This window comes from Pristis pectinata, chromosome 7 (genome assembly GCF_009764475.1).
Source record: "Pristis pectinata isolate sPriPec2 chromosome 7, sPriPec2.1.pri, whole genome shotgun sequence".
Classification (NCBI taxonomy): Eukaryota; Metazoa; Chordata; class Chondrichthyes; order Rhinopristiformes; family Pristidae; genus Pristis; species Pristis pectinata.
In genome coordinates this window covers 37,297,185-37,316,820 of record NC_067411.1, presented here as the reverse complement: position 1 = coordinate 37,316,820, position 19,636 = coordinate 37,297,185, and the positions used below count along the sequence as shown (strand labels likewise).

General features: G+C 41.7%; 1 protein-coding gene across 5 annotated transcripts in view; it reads left to right on the top strand.

Moving 5' to 3' along the window:
- The window catches only part of frem1a (Fras1 related extracellular matrix 1a), a 149,768-nt gene that overhangs the window by 82,913 nt on the left and 47,219 nt on the right, over positions 1-19,636 (top strand). For all 5 annotated transcript variants that reach the window (XM_052019493.1, XM_052019495.1, XM_052019494.1 and 2 more), the window contains 5 exons: positions 912-1,097; positions 2,957-3,153; positions 12,600-12,819; positions 15,176-15,320; positions 16,905-17,046. In XM_052019493.1, coding sequence (XP_051875453.1) covers positions 912-1,097; positions 2,957-3,153; positions 12,600-12,819; positions 15,176-15,320; positions 16,905-17,046 — 890 coding nt within the window. The remainder of the gene's footprint in view (positions 1-911; positions 1,098-2,956; positions 3,154-12,599; positions 12,820-15,175; positions 15,321-16,904; positions 17,047-19,636) is intronic.

Below are 19,636 nucleotides of genomic sequence, written 5' to 3'. Positions count from 1 at the left end.
TAACCACTCCTTGATATCATATGGAGTGAATTGGAAGACTTCTGTGATCATGTAATCCCCCGAAGCTGAGTTGGATCATCAACTTGGCACTTCTGGAGGAAGATCATTGCAAATGCAGCAACAATGCCTTATGCACAAGCTGAACTTGCCATTATTAAGGATGGAGATGCTTGTGGATCTTCTTCCTTCCATTAGCTCTTTAAAGTCTAACACCATTCAAGACTCCATTTGCAGTACCACAGTGTTTTGATCTGACCTGTGAGTGGTACCAGTGCTTACCTCTGCTTCTGCTGATTTGTGTGGTCCCATTTTGGAAATTTTCCAGGTTGGCACACTTTTAGCTATGCCTGGCATGCTTTCTAACCCACATTATTGAACCAAGGTTCGTCACCTGTATTGATGCTAGAGGTAGGTCTGGCCAGTTCAGGATCAGAGAGGCTGTTTCAACAGCAGAACACTGGGGAATTCCAGCATTATCAGACTGTAATTTTAGACCCCCTGTGGCGTGATGGATGCACTGTCACCCAGTATGCCTCGTACTTACAGCAGATCCATGTTAGTCTCTGGAAACAGCTGAATTCCAGCACTGCGTTGCCTGTGTGGAATGTTTTTGTAGCAAAATGTTCTACAGAGGCATCTCTAACCTCTCGCTCTCTTCAAACAATAAATTAAATTAGTTTGCTTTAAAATATTATTTTTAATCATGTAACATCCTAAAAAGGGAGGTCTTTAGTGCAGATTTTTAATGCACCAACTCATTCTGTTTCCCAAAATAAAGGTGATGTCCACAGACCATTAAAGTGTCCAGAAACAGAATTATAAAGTTACTAGAGCAATGTAATCCTGAAACAGTTAATACAGATTTCAATGCTTGAATTCCAAAATTCCCATCTGATGCTGTCTCGTTCCAGGTGAACTATTTGTTGTTGATGAGGGGTCTTCAGCTGCCATCACTGTCAACCACCTGTGTGCTAGTGATCCGGATAATGCAGATGATGAACTGTCTTTCATACTGTGGTCCCCCCCTGAGTTTGGTTACATAGAGAACACGTTACCATCGCCAGGGCATGAGAAGAGCAACATGGGCATCAGCATAGGTAAGGTCAAATGGAAATGAGTCTGATAGCTCCAATCCAATTTTCTCGATCAATCAGTTTTCTCCATTGGCCACTAAGCTGTCTATTTCTGAAGACTGAAGTAGTTTGGTCTATGAAATGCAGTTTATGGAGCACAAAGTCACCTCATTTTCAAGAATAAAGTGTCCAACAGAAGTCTTTATAAACTTTTGCTTCACCCTTTCCCTTCACCCCTTTATACTGGCTCTCTGCCCTCTGTATTTCAGTGCAGATGAAGGGTCTTGACCCAAAACATCAACTGTTCATTTCCCTCCACAGATGCTGCCTGACCCACTCTGTTACTCCAGCATTTGTTTATTGTTCCAGACTCCAGCATCTGCAGTCTCTTGTGTCTCCTCTTTATCTCAATACTTTGATAGTTACATTCACAAAAACACAGTGTGTGAATATTAATTTGAAAAAAAAATCACATTGTTCTTATTACTCCTTAACCAAAAAGAAGTTGTGATTGCTGCAATCTTCTTCATATAGACAATGCCCCTTTAATAAGACAAGCTGATAGTGGAGCTGACTTTATCCAAACTTTGTGTATACTTTAATAGTAATTTGCAAAAATGTACACTCAGAGAATTGAACCATCAGCAGCAAGTTATTAATATGTAAAACAGTAAATTGGTAAATTAGTTTATTATTGTAACATGTACTGAGTTACAATGAAAAACTTTGTTTTGTATGTCATCCATACAGATCATTTCATTACATCGGTACATTGAGGCAGTACAAGGGAAAAGCAATAACAGCATGTGGAGTAAAGCGTTACAGTTACAGAGAAAGTGCAGTGCAGGCAGACAATAACATGCAAGGCCGTGATGAGGTAGATTGTGAGATCAAGAGCCCACCTTATCGCATAAGGGGATTGTTCAATAGTCTTATAACAGTGGGATAGAAGCTGTCCTTGTGCCTGGTGGTGCATGCTTTCAGGCTTTTGCATCTTCTGCCCGATGGGAGGGGGAGAAGAGAGAGTGTTGGGGTGGGTGGGGTCTTGATTGTGTTAGCTGTTTTTCCGAGGCAGTGAGAAGTGTAGACAGAAAACAATCACAGGTTGCAAAGACCCCAGGTATTGTGAATTTCAGCAGCTGAACCCCATGCCTCATTGTCTCAGACACACATATTTAATAACCAATTGAGATTACTTTCAAATAGTAATCTCATTAATATAGCCATAAAGATGTGGTTGCAATAGAGTGCAGAAGAGATTCACCAGGATGCTGCCTGGAATGGAGGGCTGCAGGTATAAGGAGAGATTGGATAGGCTGGGTTTATTCTCATGGAATGTAAGAGTCTGAGGAGTGACCTTATAGAGGTTATAAAATTATGAGGGGCATGGTTAGAGTGTTTTTCCCAGGGCAGGGGAGTCTAAGACTCAAGGGCACAGGTTAAGGTGAGGGGGAGAAATTTAAAGGAGATCTGAGGGGCCACACAGAGGGTGGTGAATATCATGAATAAGCTGACAGAGGAGATGGTGAAGGAAGACACAATTACAAGGTTAAAAAGGCATTTGGACAGATAATTGGATAGGAAAGGCAAAGAGGGATATGGGATTCATGTAGATAGGCATCATGGTCGGTATGGGTGAGGTGGGCTGAAACTTCCCATTTCTGTGTTGTACGACTCTACGACTGAAGTGTAAAATGGGGAACTTCCTAATGATGTATACTCTTCATACATGGGCAGCACATTGTTAGGAGGGAATAACGTGAACTTTAGTCTATACCTTGGACTATCTGACACTAACAGGAGGTGCAAAAAGTCAATAGTGTCCCAGCCTCTCACCCATACAAGGTCTTTCTCAACCATTTCCTTTCTTTCTCTTTTCCTAGGTTCATTTGACTTAAAGCACATGAAGGAGTTACATATAAACTATGTTCAGTCACGACATCAACGTATTGAACCAACAGCAGATCAGTTCCTTCTGTATGTTACTGATGGGAAGCATCAGTCCAAGGAAGTTCCGTTTTATGTTATAATCAAACCTATAAATGATGAGGCTCCAAGTTTCCTGGCCAGGAATATCACTGTAGTGGGTGATGTTACTCCTAATTTTCATTCACTGTAGATTAAATGTATTAATATTGTAGTACATGGGAATGTGTGCAGGAAATTAATTGAATCATACAACCAGTTGGCCGCACAGAGTATGATTTCAAGATAGACTCCACGCAGAAGGTAGCAATACAAATATTTCAATTCCCAGCTATTCAGTTTAGATTGCAGACTCTTTTCCTACAGCATTCTTCTCTTGAAGACTTGCGCTGCTTACATTGGTCTATAGGTATGAGGAGATCTTCTGTACTGGTCCCAATTGGCAAATTTTCAAAGTACAGGTGGTTCTCATGTTATTGGGGGTTGTATTCCTACAAAGTGGTCCGTGTCACAATTTTCCACAATGCAAGGCCACATCACCTGCGCGTGTCAAGAAACGTGAGTTAAAAAAAAGAGTTTATTTATTTACTTTTATCCATCTAAATTCCGTGAGAGCAAATTTTATTCCGGATCTCAAATTTTTGGGTAGTGATTTGTGAATTCTGTCAGGGCGAATTTCCATAACCTGAACGGTCATAACACAGGGGTCACCTGTATGTGTCAGCAGGCTATTCAGCTGTGTATCGAAAGACAGAAGAGTGGTTGCGTGTGCATAGTTCAGGTGCGTCTCACTGCCCAACAATCATTAGTGTCAACTCTTGCTGATTTTCAGCATCACCACCAGATTCAGATTCAGATTAGTTTATTATCATATATACAATGAAATTCCTTGCTCGCATGAAGCTCACAGAGTAAATAGTATACTTGGTAATAATAAATACAACAATAAATACAGCAAGCATTAAACACCAGAATAGTGCAAAGATTATAGTGTAATCTGAAGTAGCAAAAAGAAATTTTTAAATTTTAAATTAAATTTTTAAAATTTTTAAATGTTATTTACAACGTGGTAACAGGCCCTTCTGGCCCAACGAGTCCGCGCTGCCCATTGTTTAAACCCAAATTAACCTACCCGTACGTCTTTGGAATGTGGGAGGAAACCGGAGCACCCGGAGGAAACCCACGCAGACACGGGAGAACATACAAACTCCTCACAGACAGCGATGGGAATCGAACCCCAATCGCTGGCGCTGTAATAGCGTTGCGCTAACCGCTACGCTACCGTTAAAGTTATATTCTTATACTTAAACAAATAGTAAGATTTATTATTATTATTAAAGTTATATTATACTATTATAGCTCTTTTAGCACCACAAACCGAAGGTGAACTTCTAGACAACTATGAAAAAAAGGTGAGATCATTCAATGTGAATGAGGGTGATAATGGGACAAGCAAGGGAACAAAAGGTCATTTTGGACTAGGTATTAAGGTGGAGAGCAGAATCTGAAATGATTTGAGGAAGTTGCTGTCAATGCTGGTGATCTGAGATCACTGTTAAGTCCAGAAGCCAGTATTGCAACCAGACAAAAGATCAGGTGCTGACCCTCATGCTTGTGTTGAGGTTCATTGTAACAAGAGAAGGCCAAGGACAGAGATGTCAGAATGAAGTGAAATGAAGAACTAAAGTGACAGGCAGTTGCAAGTTCAAGGTTACACTTGCGGACAGAATGGTGGTGTGTTATGCAGTCTATATTCAGCCCATTCCCTGCCCTCAGGGTTTTTAAATATTTCTGCATCCCTCTGATATTCACAAAACCAAGAAATGTTTAACAATGAGTGGCTAATGTTGTTCCTCTATTTAAGAAAGGAACAAGGGCAAATCCGGGGAACTATAGACCAGTGAGTCTTACGTCAGATGTAGGGAAATTGCTGGAGAAAATTCTTAGAGGTAGGATATTCGAGTATCTGGAATCTAATGGCTTGATTAGGGAAAGCCAGCATGGCTTTGGGTGGGGCAAGTTGCGTCTTACTAACCTGGCTGAGTTTTTTGACAAGGTGTCAAGAGAGATTGATGAAGGTAGAGCTGTGGATGTCATCTATATGGACTTCAGTAAGGCATTTGACAAGGTGGAAGGACATTTGTCCTTCCATTTTAGCCTTCCATTTTGGAAGGACAAATCAAGGTAGGACATACACAGTAAATGGTAGGGCACTGAGGAGTGCGGAGGAATAAAGGGATCTGGGAGTTCAGATACATAATTCCCTGAAAGTGGCGTCGCAGGTAGACAGGGTTGTAAAGAAGGCTTTTGGCATCCTGGCATTCTTAAATCAAAGTACTGAGTATAGGAGTTGGGATGTTATGGTGAGGTTGTATGAGACATTGGTGAGGCCAAATTTGGAGTATTGTGTGCAGTTCTGGTCACCTAACTATAGGAAGGATATTTTTAAGATTGAAAGAGTGCAGAGGAGATTTACTAGAATGTTGCCGGGTCTTCAGGAGTTGAGTTACAGGGAAAGAATGAACAGGTTAGGACTTTATTCCTTGGAGCACAGAAGAATGAGGGGAGATTTGATAGAGGTTTACAAAATTATGAGGGGTATAGACAGAGTTAATGCGAGTAGGCTCTTTCCACCTTGATTAGGAGAGATAAGTATGAGAGGACATGGCTTTAGGGTGAAAGGGGAAAAGTTTAGGGGGAACATTAGGGGGAACTTCTTCACTCAAAGAGTGGTGGGACTATGGAATGGGCTGCCATCTGATGTAGTAAATGCGGGCTCACCCTTGAGTTGTAAGAATAAATTAGATAGATACGTGGACGAGAGCGGTCTGGAGGGTTATGGACTGGGTGCAGGTAAATGGGACTAGCGGAACACCGTTTTGGCACAGACTAGAAGGGTCGAATGGCCTGTTTTCTGTGCTGTAGTGTTCTATGATTCTATGGTTCTATGGTCCCACATAATCGGTTAATCAAGAAAGTTCGGAAGTATGGGGTCAGTGGAGAATTGGCTGTGTGGATCCAGAACTGGCTTCCCCGTAGAAGACAGAGGGTGGCAGTTGAAGGGACTTATTCGGGCTGGAGGCCTGTGAGTAATGGTGTTCCGCAGGGATCTGTACTGGGACCTCTGCTGTTTGTGATATACATAAATGATCTGGATGAGTATATTGATGGATAGGTTCATAAGTCTGCAAACAATACCAAGATTAGTGGAGTTGTGAATAGTGTAGAAGACTGGCGATGGATACAGCGTGATATAGATCAGTTGCAGATGTGGGCAGAGAAATGGCAGATGGAGTTTAACCCAGATAAATGTGAGGTGTTGCACCCTGGTAGGACTAATGTCAAGAGGCAATACACTCTTAAGGGCAAGACCCTTAAAAGTGTTGAAGAGCAGAGAGACCTTGAGGTGCAAGTCCACGACTCATTGAAAGTGGCTACACAGGTAGGTAGGGTGGTTAAGAAGGCCTATGGAATGCTTGCATTTATTAATCAAGGTATTAAGTATAGGAGTCAAGAAGTTATGATGAATCTCTAAAGAACTCTGGTTAGGCCGCAGTTAGAGTATTGCGTGCAATTCTGGTCACCTCACTATAGGAAGGATGTCGAGGCTTTAGAGAGGGTGCAGAGGAGGTTTACTAGGATGCTGCCTAGATTAGAGGGCATATGCTATCAGGAGAGGCTGGACAAACTTGGGATATTTTCTCTGGAGCAATGGAGGCTGAGGGGTGATCTGTTGGAAGTGTATAAAATTATGAGGGGCATAGATAGGGCGGACAAGCAATATCTTTTTCCCATTATTGAGCGATCCAATACCAGAGGGCATGCATTTAAGGTGAGAGGGGGTAGGTTCAGAACAGACGTGAGGGGTAAGTTTTTTACTCAGAGAGTGGTGGATGCTTAGAATCCATTGCCTGATAGGGTGGTGGAGGCAAATTCAATGGGGGCATTTAAGAGGGGCTTGGATGGGCACATGAATGAGAGGAAAATAGAGAGATATGGGCATTCTGTAGGTCGGAGGGATTAGCTATGTCAGCATAACATTGTAGGCCGAAGGGCCTGTTCTGTGCTGTACTGTTCTATGTTCTATGTTAATAATTAAATACAAAATAATTCTTTCATAGACAACTTAATTTAAAAAATCTTGTCACAATCACTGAAATAAGCAAAACCAGAAAACAAAACAAATAATTTTTAAAAACCAACAACTTCTCCATACTGGTCTCCCGTCCAGCCAAAAAGTCCCCTTTGAAATCAGAAGGGGTTTCAGATCTTCTATCTGACCCACATTACAGGCTCAGGGTCCACAAGCCATTTTCCCTAACATTATTGCTGGGGACTCTCAGCAAGACTAAGCTCTGCTGTGACTCCACAGGAACATGGAAAGACATGGTGGTTGGGAAGAAGTTCAGACCTTGCACACTTGGCTGTGCATATGTAGGAATCCCAGTTTTACTGGTTATTGAACAGGTAAATTTTAACAGTTCCACATGGAACTACCAGCATTGACCAGCAAAACACAAGCCCTTGTGTACAGAAGTGGAAAGTTTCTTTTAGGACATCTCAATCTCCTACTAAGGTGCCGGCAATCAAAATTCAAAAGGAACTTGGTGAATTTTGAAGATTGTAAGGTGGTAGGAATATTGATTGGTTAAAAAATATGGTCAAATTCCGATAATAAAGCAAGTGTATTTTCATGGCACTACATTAGGAAAATAAGTATTAAAGTAAAGATTTCAACAATTTATCCAAAGGTAATTTAAATTAAAAGATAATTATCTAAGAGGTAATTAAGATTAATAATATCTTGAATTTTTTTCTCCATTGATCTAATGTAATTGAAAGTAATACACTAGGTACATTTTTAAGCATCATTCATTCATTTAATATTTGCATTCCTTGATGAGGCATCTCCCCGGAACCTTTTTAAACTCACAAACCTTAAGCTTTGTTGCTCCTCTTCCTAAATCATCGCACTTGCACTTTATTGTTTTATTCTGCTGTCTATCCACAATAGCACATAGATTCTTTGGTAAATGCAAAAGGGGGAAGCAGAATCTGAAATAATCTGAGGAAAACAATGTCAAATGGTGCAAATGCTGATTATCTGAAACCATTGCACTGAACGTTAAGTCCAGAAGCCAGTATTGCACCCAGATCAAAGATAAGGTGCTGAATTTCACTTTGACATTGAGATTCATTGCAAGTGTAGGGGATTCAGAATGAAAAGGTCAGAATGAAAGTGAATTGGAGAACTATCTTTTATCATGATTGCTCAGAGCACAGTATTCTGAGTGAGATCTGATTAGTCTATTGTAAAGCTTTGGTATGATGGTTATTATTCCCTTTGCTTTTTAATTTTGTTTCTCCACATGGAGGGAGCATTGAAGATGAAGGTTGTTGTAATTCCAAGGTCCCACTAGAGTTTAATTTGATCCTTTCATTACTTGTAGTGCTTATTTTCTTTTCCTGAATGTGCAATGCTTTCTATATTGCCAGCTCATTACCTACCTAAAATAATTTGTTCTCCAAATTGTTAACCTGGTCCTCAATTCCCACTGCAGGGTTGCAATTGTTGTTTTCAAATTCAAATCATTTATGTAAACAATAAACATCATGGATCTAATGACTCTTGTGGTACTTCACTCAATATTTCTGTTTCAAACTTCTGAGTTTTAATTTCTTAACCAGTTCTGAACTGGATTCCCGTAGTAATTAGCTTTATTATTAGTCCTTGTAAATCATATCAGAGTTAAATAAATTGTTGAAAGTTTCACTATTCTAGGTTTTTTTTAAATTCACTTTTTCAGGACCTGGGCGTTGTTTGCAAGGCCAGCATTTATTGCTCATCCCTAATTACTCATGACTGAGTGGTTTGCTAAACCATTTCCGATGGCAGTGAAGAATGAACCACATTAACTCCTCTGAAAGAAATTGCAAAAGACGCTGTTGTTCACGACTCATGTTGATGATTTGCTATTGGGAATCATGTGAACAATTTCAATATTTTCAGATGTCAAAGTGAGAGTATAAGTTAGAGTGAGGAAGACTCAGTATAAACTATACTCTTAATTTGGCACCTATATAATATATTAATACTCTTGCAGAAGGTGTGTGTAATTTCAATGTAGATAAGTGCAAGATTTTTTATTTTTTTGTCATAGATTTGGAGGTCTATCATGCCTTAAAAAATACTGTCAAATAGAATAGGAATTGTAAAATTTACACAAACTACTACAACTTGTGATGCAGGATAATAAGGCATCAGGAAAAAAAAAGCACAACTCTGAAGTTAATTTCTGAAGGAATGGAATTGAAAAGCTTAAAAGTTCCATTAAGCACAAAAAGGAACCTAGCTAGTCAGCACTTGGAGCAAAGGTGTGCAATCTGGTCTTCATGTGATAAAATGGAGATAAGCTGCAAAGAGATTTCCAAGGATGATACCCGAACTTGGATGTTATACCTATCAGGAAAAGTTGAACAGGTCTTTTCTCTAGGAAGTGGGTGGATGGGGAGGTAGCTGATGAGGAGAATTAAATAGGTTGGAGGGGATCAGTATAAAAATGGGTGCTTGATGGTCAGCGTGGACTCGGGAGAGGCAAAGGGTTTGTTTGTGTGCTGTATCTCTCTCTATTGCTCTGAATCTGGAGTCGAGGGTAGTGGCGCTCCTGAGAGAAACTGCAGAGTCTGTATTACCTGACATGAAAATCTCAGTGTGGGGAAGCACTGTTCTTGTTCTGGCAGCACTCTATACACCCTGTTCCCAGGCTAGGGCTTTCTACAGCCCCATCCCTTCTGTCACATTTTGCTGTCCGTCTTCACTTCCCACCATGGCTCCTCCTCTTCCTCAATTCATTCAAAAGCAGCCAGCCAAGCCTCACCACCTGCCTGCTAACTCATTCCCAGTATTTGCGTCATGATCCAAAAAAAATTAAAACTCTTCAAATTACACACCAAGTACTTTCACTAAACTGTACCTGAGAGATAAATGAGAGATTCCCCAAGACTCTACCAACAAACAACTTTGGACCATCTGACTGTTACAGAGTTATACAGCACAGAAACAGGCCCTTCAGTCCAACCCATCCATGCCAACCAAGATGCCCATTAAGCTAGTCCCAATTGCCTGTGTTTTGCCTATATCCCTCTAGACCTTTCCTATCCATGTACCTGTCCAAGTGTCTCTTAAAGGTTGTTGTTGTATCTGCCTCAACCACTTCCTCTGGCAGCTCATTCCATATGTGGACCACCCTCTGAGTGAAAAAGTTGCCCCTCATGTTCTTAATAAGTCTCTCCCCTCTCACCTCAAACCTATGTTCTCTAGTTCTTGATTCCCCAGCCCTGGGAAAAATACTCTGTCTATGCCCTTCATGACTCTATACACTTCTGAGATCATCTCTCATTCTCCTACACTCCAATGCTCAACCTCTCTCTATGACTCAGTCCCTTGAGTCCTAGCAACATCCTCGTAAATCTCCTCTGCACTCTTTACAGTTTAATAAACATCTTTCCTGTAGCAGGGCGATCAGAACTGCACACAATATTCCAAATGTGGCCACACTCATGTCTTCTACAACTGCAACATAACATCCCAACTTCTATACTTATTGCCGTGACTGATGAAGGCCAGCATGCCAAAAGCCGCCTTCACCACCCTGTCTACCTGTGACTCTACTTTCAAGGAACCATATACTTGTACTCCTAGGTCTACAACACTCTGCAGCTCCCATCTACCATTCACTTTGATAGTGCTACCCTGATTTGTTTTCCCAAAATGCAACATCTCACAGTTATCTGAATTAAACTCCATTTGCCATTCCTCATCCCAATTACCCAGCTGATAAAGATCCCTCTGTAATTCTTGATAACCATCTTCATTGTCTACGATATCACCTATTTTAGTGCCATCTGCAAACTTGTAACCATGCCTTTTACATTCTCATTCAAATCATTGACATATTGTCAAACCTGATAAGGTGATGAAAAATCTCTTTTCTATTGACTCCTGGGGCATCCTGCCCCTTGGGAACTCCACGTTACCCCAGTTAGCTTCGAATTTCTTGAAAGGAACCTCATTTAATGCACTGGTTAGCACCTGTTTCTGCACAGCAGGAACATAAAGAATGATTAAAATGGATTGACTGTTTTGTGAGGAGAGGGGCTTGCTGGGGAGGGGATCAATATCAAAGCCGTAAAGTTTCCTGAAGGCCATAGTCTATGGTAAAGAGGAGGCAGCCTTTATATTGATAACTTAGTAAATCAGTTTATTATTGTCACATGTATCGAGGTGCAGTGAAAAACTTTCTTTTGCATGCTGTCCATGCAGATAATTTCATCACATCAGTACACTGAGGTAGTACAAAGCAAAACCAATAACAGACTGCAGAATCAAATGTTACAATTAGACAGAAAGTGCAGTGCAGGCAGACAATAAGGTGCAAAGTTACAACAATCCTTGTTAAACACCATTATGTCCCCAGGTAAGAAGCAGCAGAAGGAGGATGATGCAGGAGAGTGTAAGGTTATTTGATAGGAAGATTAAAAAAATGGAGTTATTTTAAGAAACCGATAAATGTTGATTTTGATGTACTGGTTCATGAGAAACTGAAAGAAAATCAGGCTGATATAGCAAAAATTATGAAGGCAGATAGGATCTTTATTGTATAGAAGTACAAAAATAAAGAAACATTGCTGTAGTTTGGGCCAAACACACTTGGAGGAATGTGCCGTTTTGGATTCCATTTGTAAGGAAGAATAGTCATACTATAGCGAGGATAGTCTAGTACAAGTTCATTGGATCAATTCACAGATTGAAGGGTATCCAAGGAGAGATTAAGGAAGATTGTCCTGTACTTCCTGGAGTTTAGAAGAATGAGGGGTTATCTCACTGAGATAAAAAGAGATTCTGAGAGGGATTGACAGGTAAAGTGCTGATAGACTTTTCTCAGGTGGAATATCTAGGACCAGGGTTTAGCCTCAGTGTATGAGGGTAATAATTTATGTCTCAGATTCGGAGAAATTTAGTTACTTGGAGGGTTTGTGAATTGTTGAAATTCCCTAGCTCAGAGGCTTGTGGACACTTAGTCACTGAGTGTATTCAAGGCCATGATTGGTATCTTCACCGAGAGATGTGGAGATCCAGTAGGAAAGTAGATGAGGTACTGGGTCTGTGAAGTGAAGTGGTGAAGCAGGTTTGTGTGGCTGAATGAATGATTTCTGTAGCTTTTGCTTTCCTAGGGAGCCCTTGGCTAAACTTCAAAAGCCACTTTTATGTGCCTTTTCTTTGTATTGTGCTACTCTCCCACTACAGATATGCCAAACAGCAGAGTTTTCTGAGGTGCTTTGCCAACCAAATAAGTCCACAACAAGATTATTATGGTACTTTTACCATGCAACCATTATTTAATCCACTGTACGTCACCATCTTCCTCACCTTGCATAGAGAGTGGGCACATGGTAACTTTTCTGCATTTAAAGTTTCCCAAGACCTACAGGTTGAATGAGGAATGCAGGTAACTCTAACAACTAGATATGATATGTGCTAAAGAGGATGAAATGAGCCAAGGTACAATATTATAAAGCCATTTTTATTGCTTTATCCAGGTGTCTGAAGGCCAAATGTGTGAATTAGATCCATCGATAATAAATGTGGTAGACCTTGATGTGCCAGCCGACAGCCTAACATTCACTGTAAGCCAGCAACCCCAGCATGGAGTAATCAGAAGTGGGATGCATAGGAGTAATGTTGTTCTTTACAAACGACCAACCCTCAGTGATCATGAGCTCCCTGTGCATGACTTCACGATGGATCAGCTGATACAAGGTATTAAGATCTGCTGCAATGTAGGATGAATAGGAACAATGTATTAAAGAACCATTGTTGACAGAGAGGAGAGTGCAGGCGGCTGAACAAAGTTGCAGTTTCAGAGGTCCTGCTGATTTTAATAACAAGCCTTCCTCCCTCTGGTAGCCTGCCAAATGAACTCCATCGGGGAGGAAAGCTAGTGGCAGCCTGCTACATGCTGGGACCCTAGGGGAAGGATCCCGGTAATTTAAAACAGAGGAATGATTTGCAATGACAAACTGGAGTATTGTGTGTAATTCTGGTTGCCTTATTACAGGAAGGATGTGGAGGTTTTGGAAAAAGTGCAGAAGAGGTTTACCAGGATACTGCTCAGATTAGAGGGTATGAACTATAAGGAAAGGTTGGACAAACTTGGGTTGTTTTCTCTGAAGCATCAGAGGCTGAGTGAAAACTTGAAAGAAGTTTATAAATATTTGAGAGGAACAGATAGGGGAGACAGCCAGAACCTTTTTCCCAGGGTAGAAATATCAAATACGAGAGGACATGCATATAGGGTGAGAGGGGGAAAGGAGATGTGCTGGGCAAGTTTTTACACAGGTAGTTGCCTGGAATGGGCTGCCAGGGATAGTGATGGAAGCAGATACAATAGTGACATTTAAGAGGCTGTTAGATAGACACATGAATATGCAGGGAATGGAGGGATATGGATTGTGTACAGGAAGAAGAGACTTAATTTAATTCTACGTCATGTTTGGCACGGATATCATGGCTGAAGAGCCTGTTCCTATGTTCTAACTCCAGCACAGCACAAGTGAAGTGGCTCCAGAGAACATGGGAGAGGATTGCACTCGGGAGAGCTGGGGGAAAGGGTGAAAGGGTTAGAAGTGGCCATGGAGGCTTCATTGAGGGGCCATAGTGAATATTCCTTTTTCTCTGATCTACAAGGAGAGCTGGAAAAGAAACACTTTCTTTGGGGAGCCTACAGATCCACCCTCTGTTTCAGTTGAGTCTTCACACCCTACGTAAACTACATTAGTCCATTCCATTTCAAATTGGGCTCATAAAACGCAAAAGGATCTCATTTTAAATATGCTGATGGGTGATCTGTCTCTTTGCAGTAGGACATCCTGAAGCAATGAAATCTGCCCCTGTAAAAATGAAGGCATGCTCATTTGTTTTATGTTCCAGTTGGGATAAGTACATTTCAGTACCCCTCTGATCCTCTTTCCCACAGAGATTCTCACAATAACAACATACTGTGAAATTACATCAATAAATCTGGTATTTTATGGCTTGCTGGCAAAAAATAATCTTCAAAGTTTCTGAATTGGTGTGAAAGTACAACTGGTTCACCCCAATGTCTTTCAGAGAATGGAATTTGTCACCCAGCTATTAGACATTCATGTGACTCCAGTCTCAGACAAAATGCTCAAACCTTAAATGTCTGTGAGGCACCCAGGAATGAACAATGAATATGGTCTTAATGGTCATGTTCTGAGAAATAACAATTAAAGAAAAACTAGAATTTTTATGTAATTGGACTTTGCAAAATCCTTACTTGAGAGATCCCAAAGGTAAATCAGAAGATTTTTAAAAATTGTAAATTATCATCCTGCTTAATAGTTCTGCCGAAATTCTTGGCAATGGCTTTTCCAGGCCCTGTTGTCAAACTGAAAAAAATGAATTAAAACTGGATATAGTTGACTGTTGTGTCTCTTCTACGACAGCAAACCAAGTGGTTGGTCACTGGCACAGTGGAGAAGCTGCCATTCAGAAAGGCAGCTGTTTGCAGGCTTTAATGGCTATTGGAGATAATCGATAAACCTGATCGTTCAACATATCCCATGACCAAAGAATGACAAGGATAGAGAAATCCAAATCCCCGTTTATTCTTGCTGCTGATCTCAGCATCCCCTTCGGCACACGCTACAAAAGTCAGAACCCAGCATGCCAAACATATGAATATAAGAAATGAACACAGGAATAGGCCCCCTTTTGCCTGCTCCACCAAGTGACCAGATTGTGTCTGATCTTTAACCACTTTCCTCCAAAATCCTTGATATTCAAATATAGTTATACATCCATTTAAGAGCCAAAAGATAAACCAAACATGTTTCCTTAGTGCCTATTTTCCAAGTTACTTCTTTGCACATTTCTATTGAAAAGTCATCAGCCTGCTTCTCTTTTCACAGATGCTGCCTGACCTGCTGAAAATTTCCAGCACTTTCTGTATGATTGCAGAGAGGGAACAATAGAAAAAAGGCAAATGTGGCCAACACACTAGTCAAAATATGGAAAGCTGCAATTGCAAACACATATTTTTGGCTTGTTCAAGGGAAGATATTAATCTAGTTTCTTCTGTTCTCTACTCCAGGGTTGAAGCTGATGTATGTGCACGATGACTCTGAAAGTACAGGTGACAGATTCGCCATTCAACTGTCCGATGGCAAACACAAAGTCCGCAAAGTCATTTCAGTCCAGATTCTTCCAGTGAATGATGAGCAACCATTTTTGAGCAGGTAACTTGTCCTGGGCTTTGACAGATAACCACAGTTCCGTAAATCACACAGGATGCTAGGTGAATCATCAAAAGCCTGTTGAATGATGTGTCAAAGGGATTCCTTTGTAGCAGGTTAACTGGCAGTGTCCAGTGGTTCAACACATGCTTTGTGTGGGCCCATCACTGTAGAGTATTGTGTTGGATTGTTTGTATTCACTCAATGTGGATATCACTGGCAATACCCATCTCTACTGATCCCCGAGTGGAGGAGGCTGCATGTTGGTGGGTCTGCAGTCGCATATAGACCGATGGGTAAGGATGGCAGAGATTAGTATCCCAGGTGGGTTTTTACAAAAGTCCAATGGTTTCATGTTTTCCATTATTCAGACTAACATTTTTATAAATCACAGATTTATTTAATGACTAGAATTTAAATTCCCTAGTCAGCACAGTGGGATTCAAACTCGCCTTTGGAATTAATGGTCCAGAATTCTGGCTGTCTTATCGGTAACTCAACCACAATGCTATCAAACGCAAAATTAACTGGATTTAAATTCATCAGTTATTATGGTGAGACTAAACTCATTGGTCCAGGCTTCTTGATTACCAGCCCAGTTTTGGAGCCACTACCCATGTGAGTTTGGTTTTAAGGAATAAATCAGCAAATAGGTTTAGCAAGGTAATCTCTTACCAGACTCTTAATTCCCACGGTCTATTCTCTCTCTCTGCTCCCATCATTTTGTGTCATTTTGGTATAATCAGGGCTCAAATCAAAGCACAACCTGGACAGAATACTACACAACCAGAAGGGTTGCAAACACAACACATAGACAATAGTATAGGCCTTGTATGGAATATATGCACAAGGGGACTTCTGCTCGCCCTGCCAATGGAAACTGAAGGGAGGTTGCTGGGGTTGTGGGTGAGGTGGCTGCAATAAATAGGGGCCCGGGATATGGGCAATAGAGAGTCAGAGCAATGGGACTTGAGATGGGTGCATTGAGGACTGGGGGAATTGAACCTCAAGAAGTCAGATCATGACGGCAGGGAAAGTATTGAAATCAAGAAACAAGCGGTCGAAGGAACTCAGTGGATCAAGCAGTATCTCTGAGGGGAACGGAATTTTTGACATCACAGGTTGAAACTCTGATCCAGATTCCAGCATCTGCAGTCTCTTGTGTCTCCTTGGTACTGATACCAGCTGATGAAGGTTGGAGGCAGTTGGGATCATGAATGGTTATGGAGGGGGGTTTCAGGGTCAAGATCTGGTGGGTGTGTGGTGCTGTATATGTGCCATCAGACAAGTATATTGTAGTGGTGACCTGAGGGGGACTTGCTATTGATGATATCTGCACCACAAAGCACTTCTTGGTTGCTGTAGGATGTTGAAGGTGCTGCATAAATGCACATTGTTGGAACAGAAAGCATTGCATATTTTCATTCACAGCTCTTGAGGGTTTGTTTGCAAAAGCATCTGAAATAACTCTTGAGGTATGATCTTGTAGATAGTGATGGGGTGAACTCTTCAGTGATAACCCTAGTCTCTCACTGGCAAACCTTGCTAAGGTTTATTGGTCACCTGCATTTTGCTCATCTCTTTCAGAAACAATGGACTGGAGGTAGAAATGGGGGATTACAGAATCATCTCCAGCATTGCACTGGAAGCTGAAGATAAAGATACTCCAAGACAGCACCTTTATTATGTAATAGACAGGGTCCCCAAACATGGAGTGCTCCAGCTCAAGGTTAGTGGCTAAATTTAGAGGGCAGCTTTGTGAAAGTTAGAGGCATCCTGATTTGAGACGTGAGTGTTTGCAATGAGGCTGATTTCGTTACTTAATTCAGAATCCCTCATAACAAACCCCCCCCCCCCAGTTATTGCTTCAGACCCACTCTCCCCTCTCCCACTCCCACTGCTTCCTCCACAGTTGATCCATGATTCAAGAAGAGAGTCACAACTTGGGGGGGGGGGGGGGGGGGGTTGGGGAGGTTAGAAGAGAAGGGATAGGAGAGAGGAGGTGTGAGAGATGGAGATGTAGAGTGGGAGGAGTTGCTTTTCTCTCTGCAGTGCAACCAGGCTTGGCACTTTGATTGAAAACCAGGCCTTAGATTGGTTGGCTGTCTCCTCTCTGATCATCTTTTCAAGAGAAAATCAGGTTTGGGGCAATGAGCCCGGAACCATGAATGGGTGCAACCAATTTCAGTCTGCATCTCTGTTGGGATCTTGATCTGACCTGGTGTTGACCCACACTGTTCATGTTGTCCTGACTCTGACTCAACTCTAGTCCAGCTCAGTCAAGCTCAGTCACCAACACCGGTCACAAGTGGATGGAGGCCGAAGGGCTATCAAACCCCGACTGGACCCAGAAGCACTTACCTGCCTTCTTGCTCATCCCCCACTTCCACTACTTGATCCAAAAAAAAGGCCTTTTCATTTGTGTAGGAATAATTGATAATGGAGAAGGGAGGTTGGGAATGCACAAGAGGCTGGAATTGGAGGAAAACTGGGGTCTGAAGACTCGGGGAGGTTGCAGAGATCAGGTTAGCCACAGCGAGCATTGAAAAAATAGAATTTCTTCTGTAGTTATCAAGACCAAATATTTTCCTTTGAGTCGTAGAACATAGAACAGTATAGCACCGGAACAGAACCGACAACCCACGATGTCTGTGTCGATCATGATGCCAAATTAAATTAAACCTATCTGCCTGCACATGCTCCATATCCTTCCATTCCCTTCATGTTTACGTGCCTGTCCAAATGCCTCTTAAACACCACTATCGTGTCTGCTTCTACCATTATCTCTGGTAGCGCATTCCAGGCACCCACCACTCTCTATGTGAAAAAAAAACTTACCCCGCACATCTTCTTTAAACTTCCTGCCTCTCACCTTAAAGCCATGTCCTCTAGTATTTGACATTTCTGCCCTGGGAGAAAAGCTCTGTTTATCTACCTTATCTATGCCTCTCACAGTTCTATGAACCTCCATCAAGTTTCCCCTCAGCCTCTGATGCTCCAGAGGAAACAATTCAAGTTTGTCCAACCTTTCCTTATAGCTAATACATTCTAATCCAGGCAGCATCCTGCTGAACTTCTTCTGCACCCTCTCCAAAGCCTCCACATCCTTCCTGTAATGGAGTGACCAGAAATGCACACAATCATTCAAAACTATCTATAAGCACTGTGATTAAAACTGTGATGTGCTGGCATTTATCATTTTTTTAATCGTTAGACATCCTTAATTACTGTCACTTATAACACTCTGTCAGAGTTTTATGATTGGGGGATAGTAACTTCCGACTTCCAAACTCACTGTAAACAACACTGTAACCCACTTACCCCTTCTGAACACTCTGCTCTCCACTCCTTCCGCACTAACCCTGACATTGGCATCAAACCAGCCAACAAAGGTGGTGCCGTGGTAGTCTGGCGCACTGACCTCTTCCTTGCAGAGGCCAGATGCCAACTCTCGGACACTTCCTCCTACCTACTCCTGAACCATGACCCCACCGAGGACCACCCTTCCTCTCCACTCTAAGCAACACACTGCCCCATGAGGAACTATGGGCTGGATTGTGCTCCATCTAATCTGTTGCCTGCTCTCGGCCCTCACACTAATCCCACTGACGTACTCTTTGCTGAGACACCTATAGCCTTCAGCAGGCCCTGAGGCATTTTCATTGCTCTGAAATAATCTCTGATAATCAGGAGAAATTATGTTAAATGAATTTAAATATTATAAAGTGTTTTTAAACACAATAAAATATCTGGTTAAAATACATTAACTGTAAATCAATTAAAAATAAATATTAAGTGAAATATAAAGAATAATAAACAAAAACTTAACCTGAACTTTCCTTTTTAATGGAACTCACTGACTGCTGTCAGATGAGTGGGGTTACATCCTGTACACCAGTTATAGCTGGCTAGGGGGTCAGGTATGAAGTGCATCAGTATGTGCCAGAGTTGTTACTGGAGTACACAGTGGTGTAGCTCGTAGAGCAGCTGCCTCATAGCTCCAGAGACCAGAGTTTAATCCTGACATCTGGTGCTGCATGTGTGGAATTTGCACGTTCTTCCTCTGACCGGGTGGGCTTCCCCAGATGCTCCGGTTTCCTTCAACATCCTGAAGAAATGCAGGTTGGCCACTGTAAGTCGCCCATGGTGTGCAGGTGAGTGGTAGAATCCGGAGGGAGTTGAAGCAAATGTGGGGAGAACTAAGTGAGGTGAGTGTAGATGTGTGTTTGATAGTCAGTGTGGATTCTATGACTGGACTAAGTGGTGAGTTTGACAACAGCAAGCTGTCCTGACATGCCTAAAGTCAGATGCTCCACTGT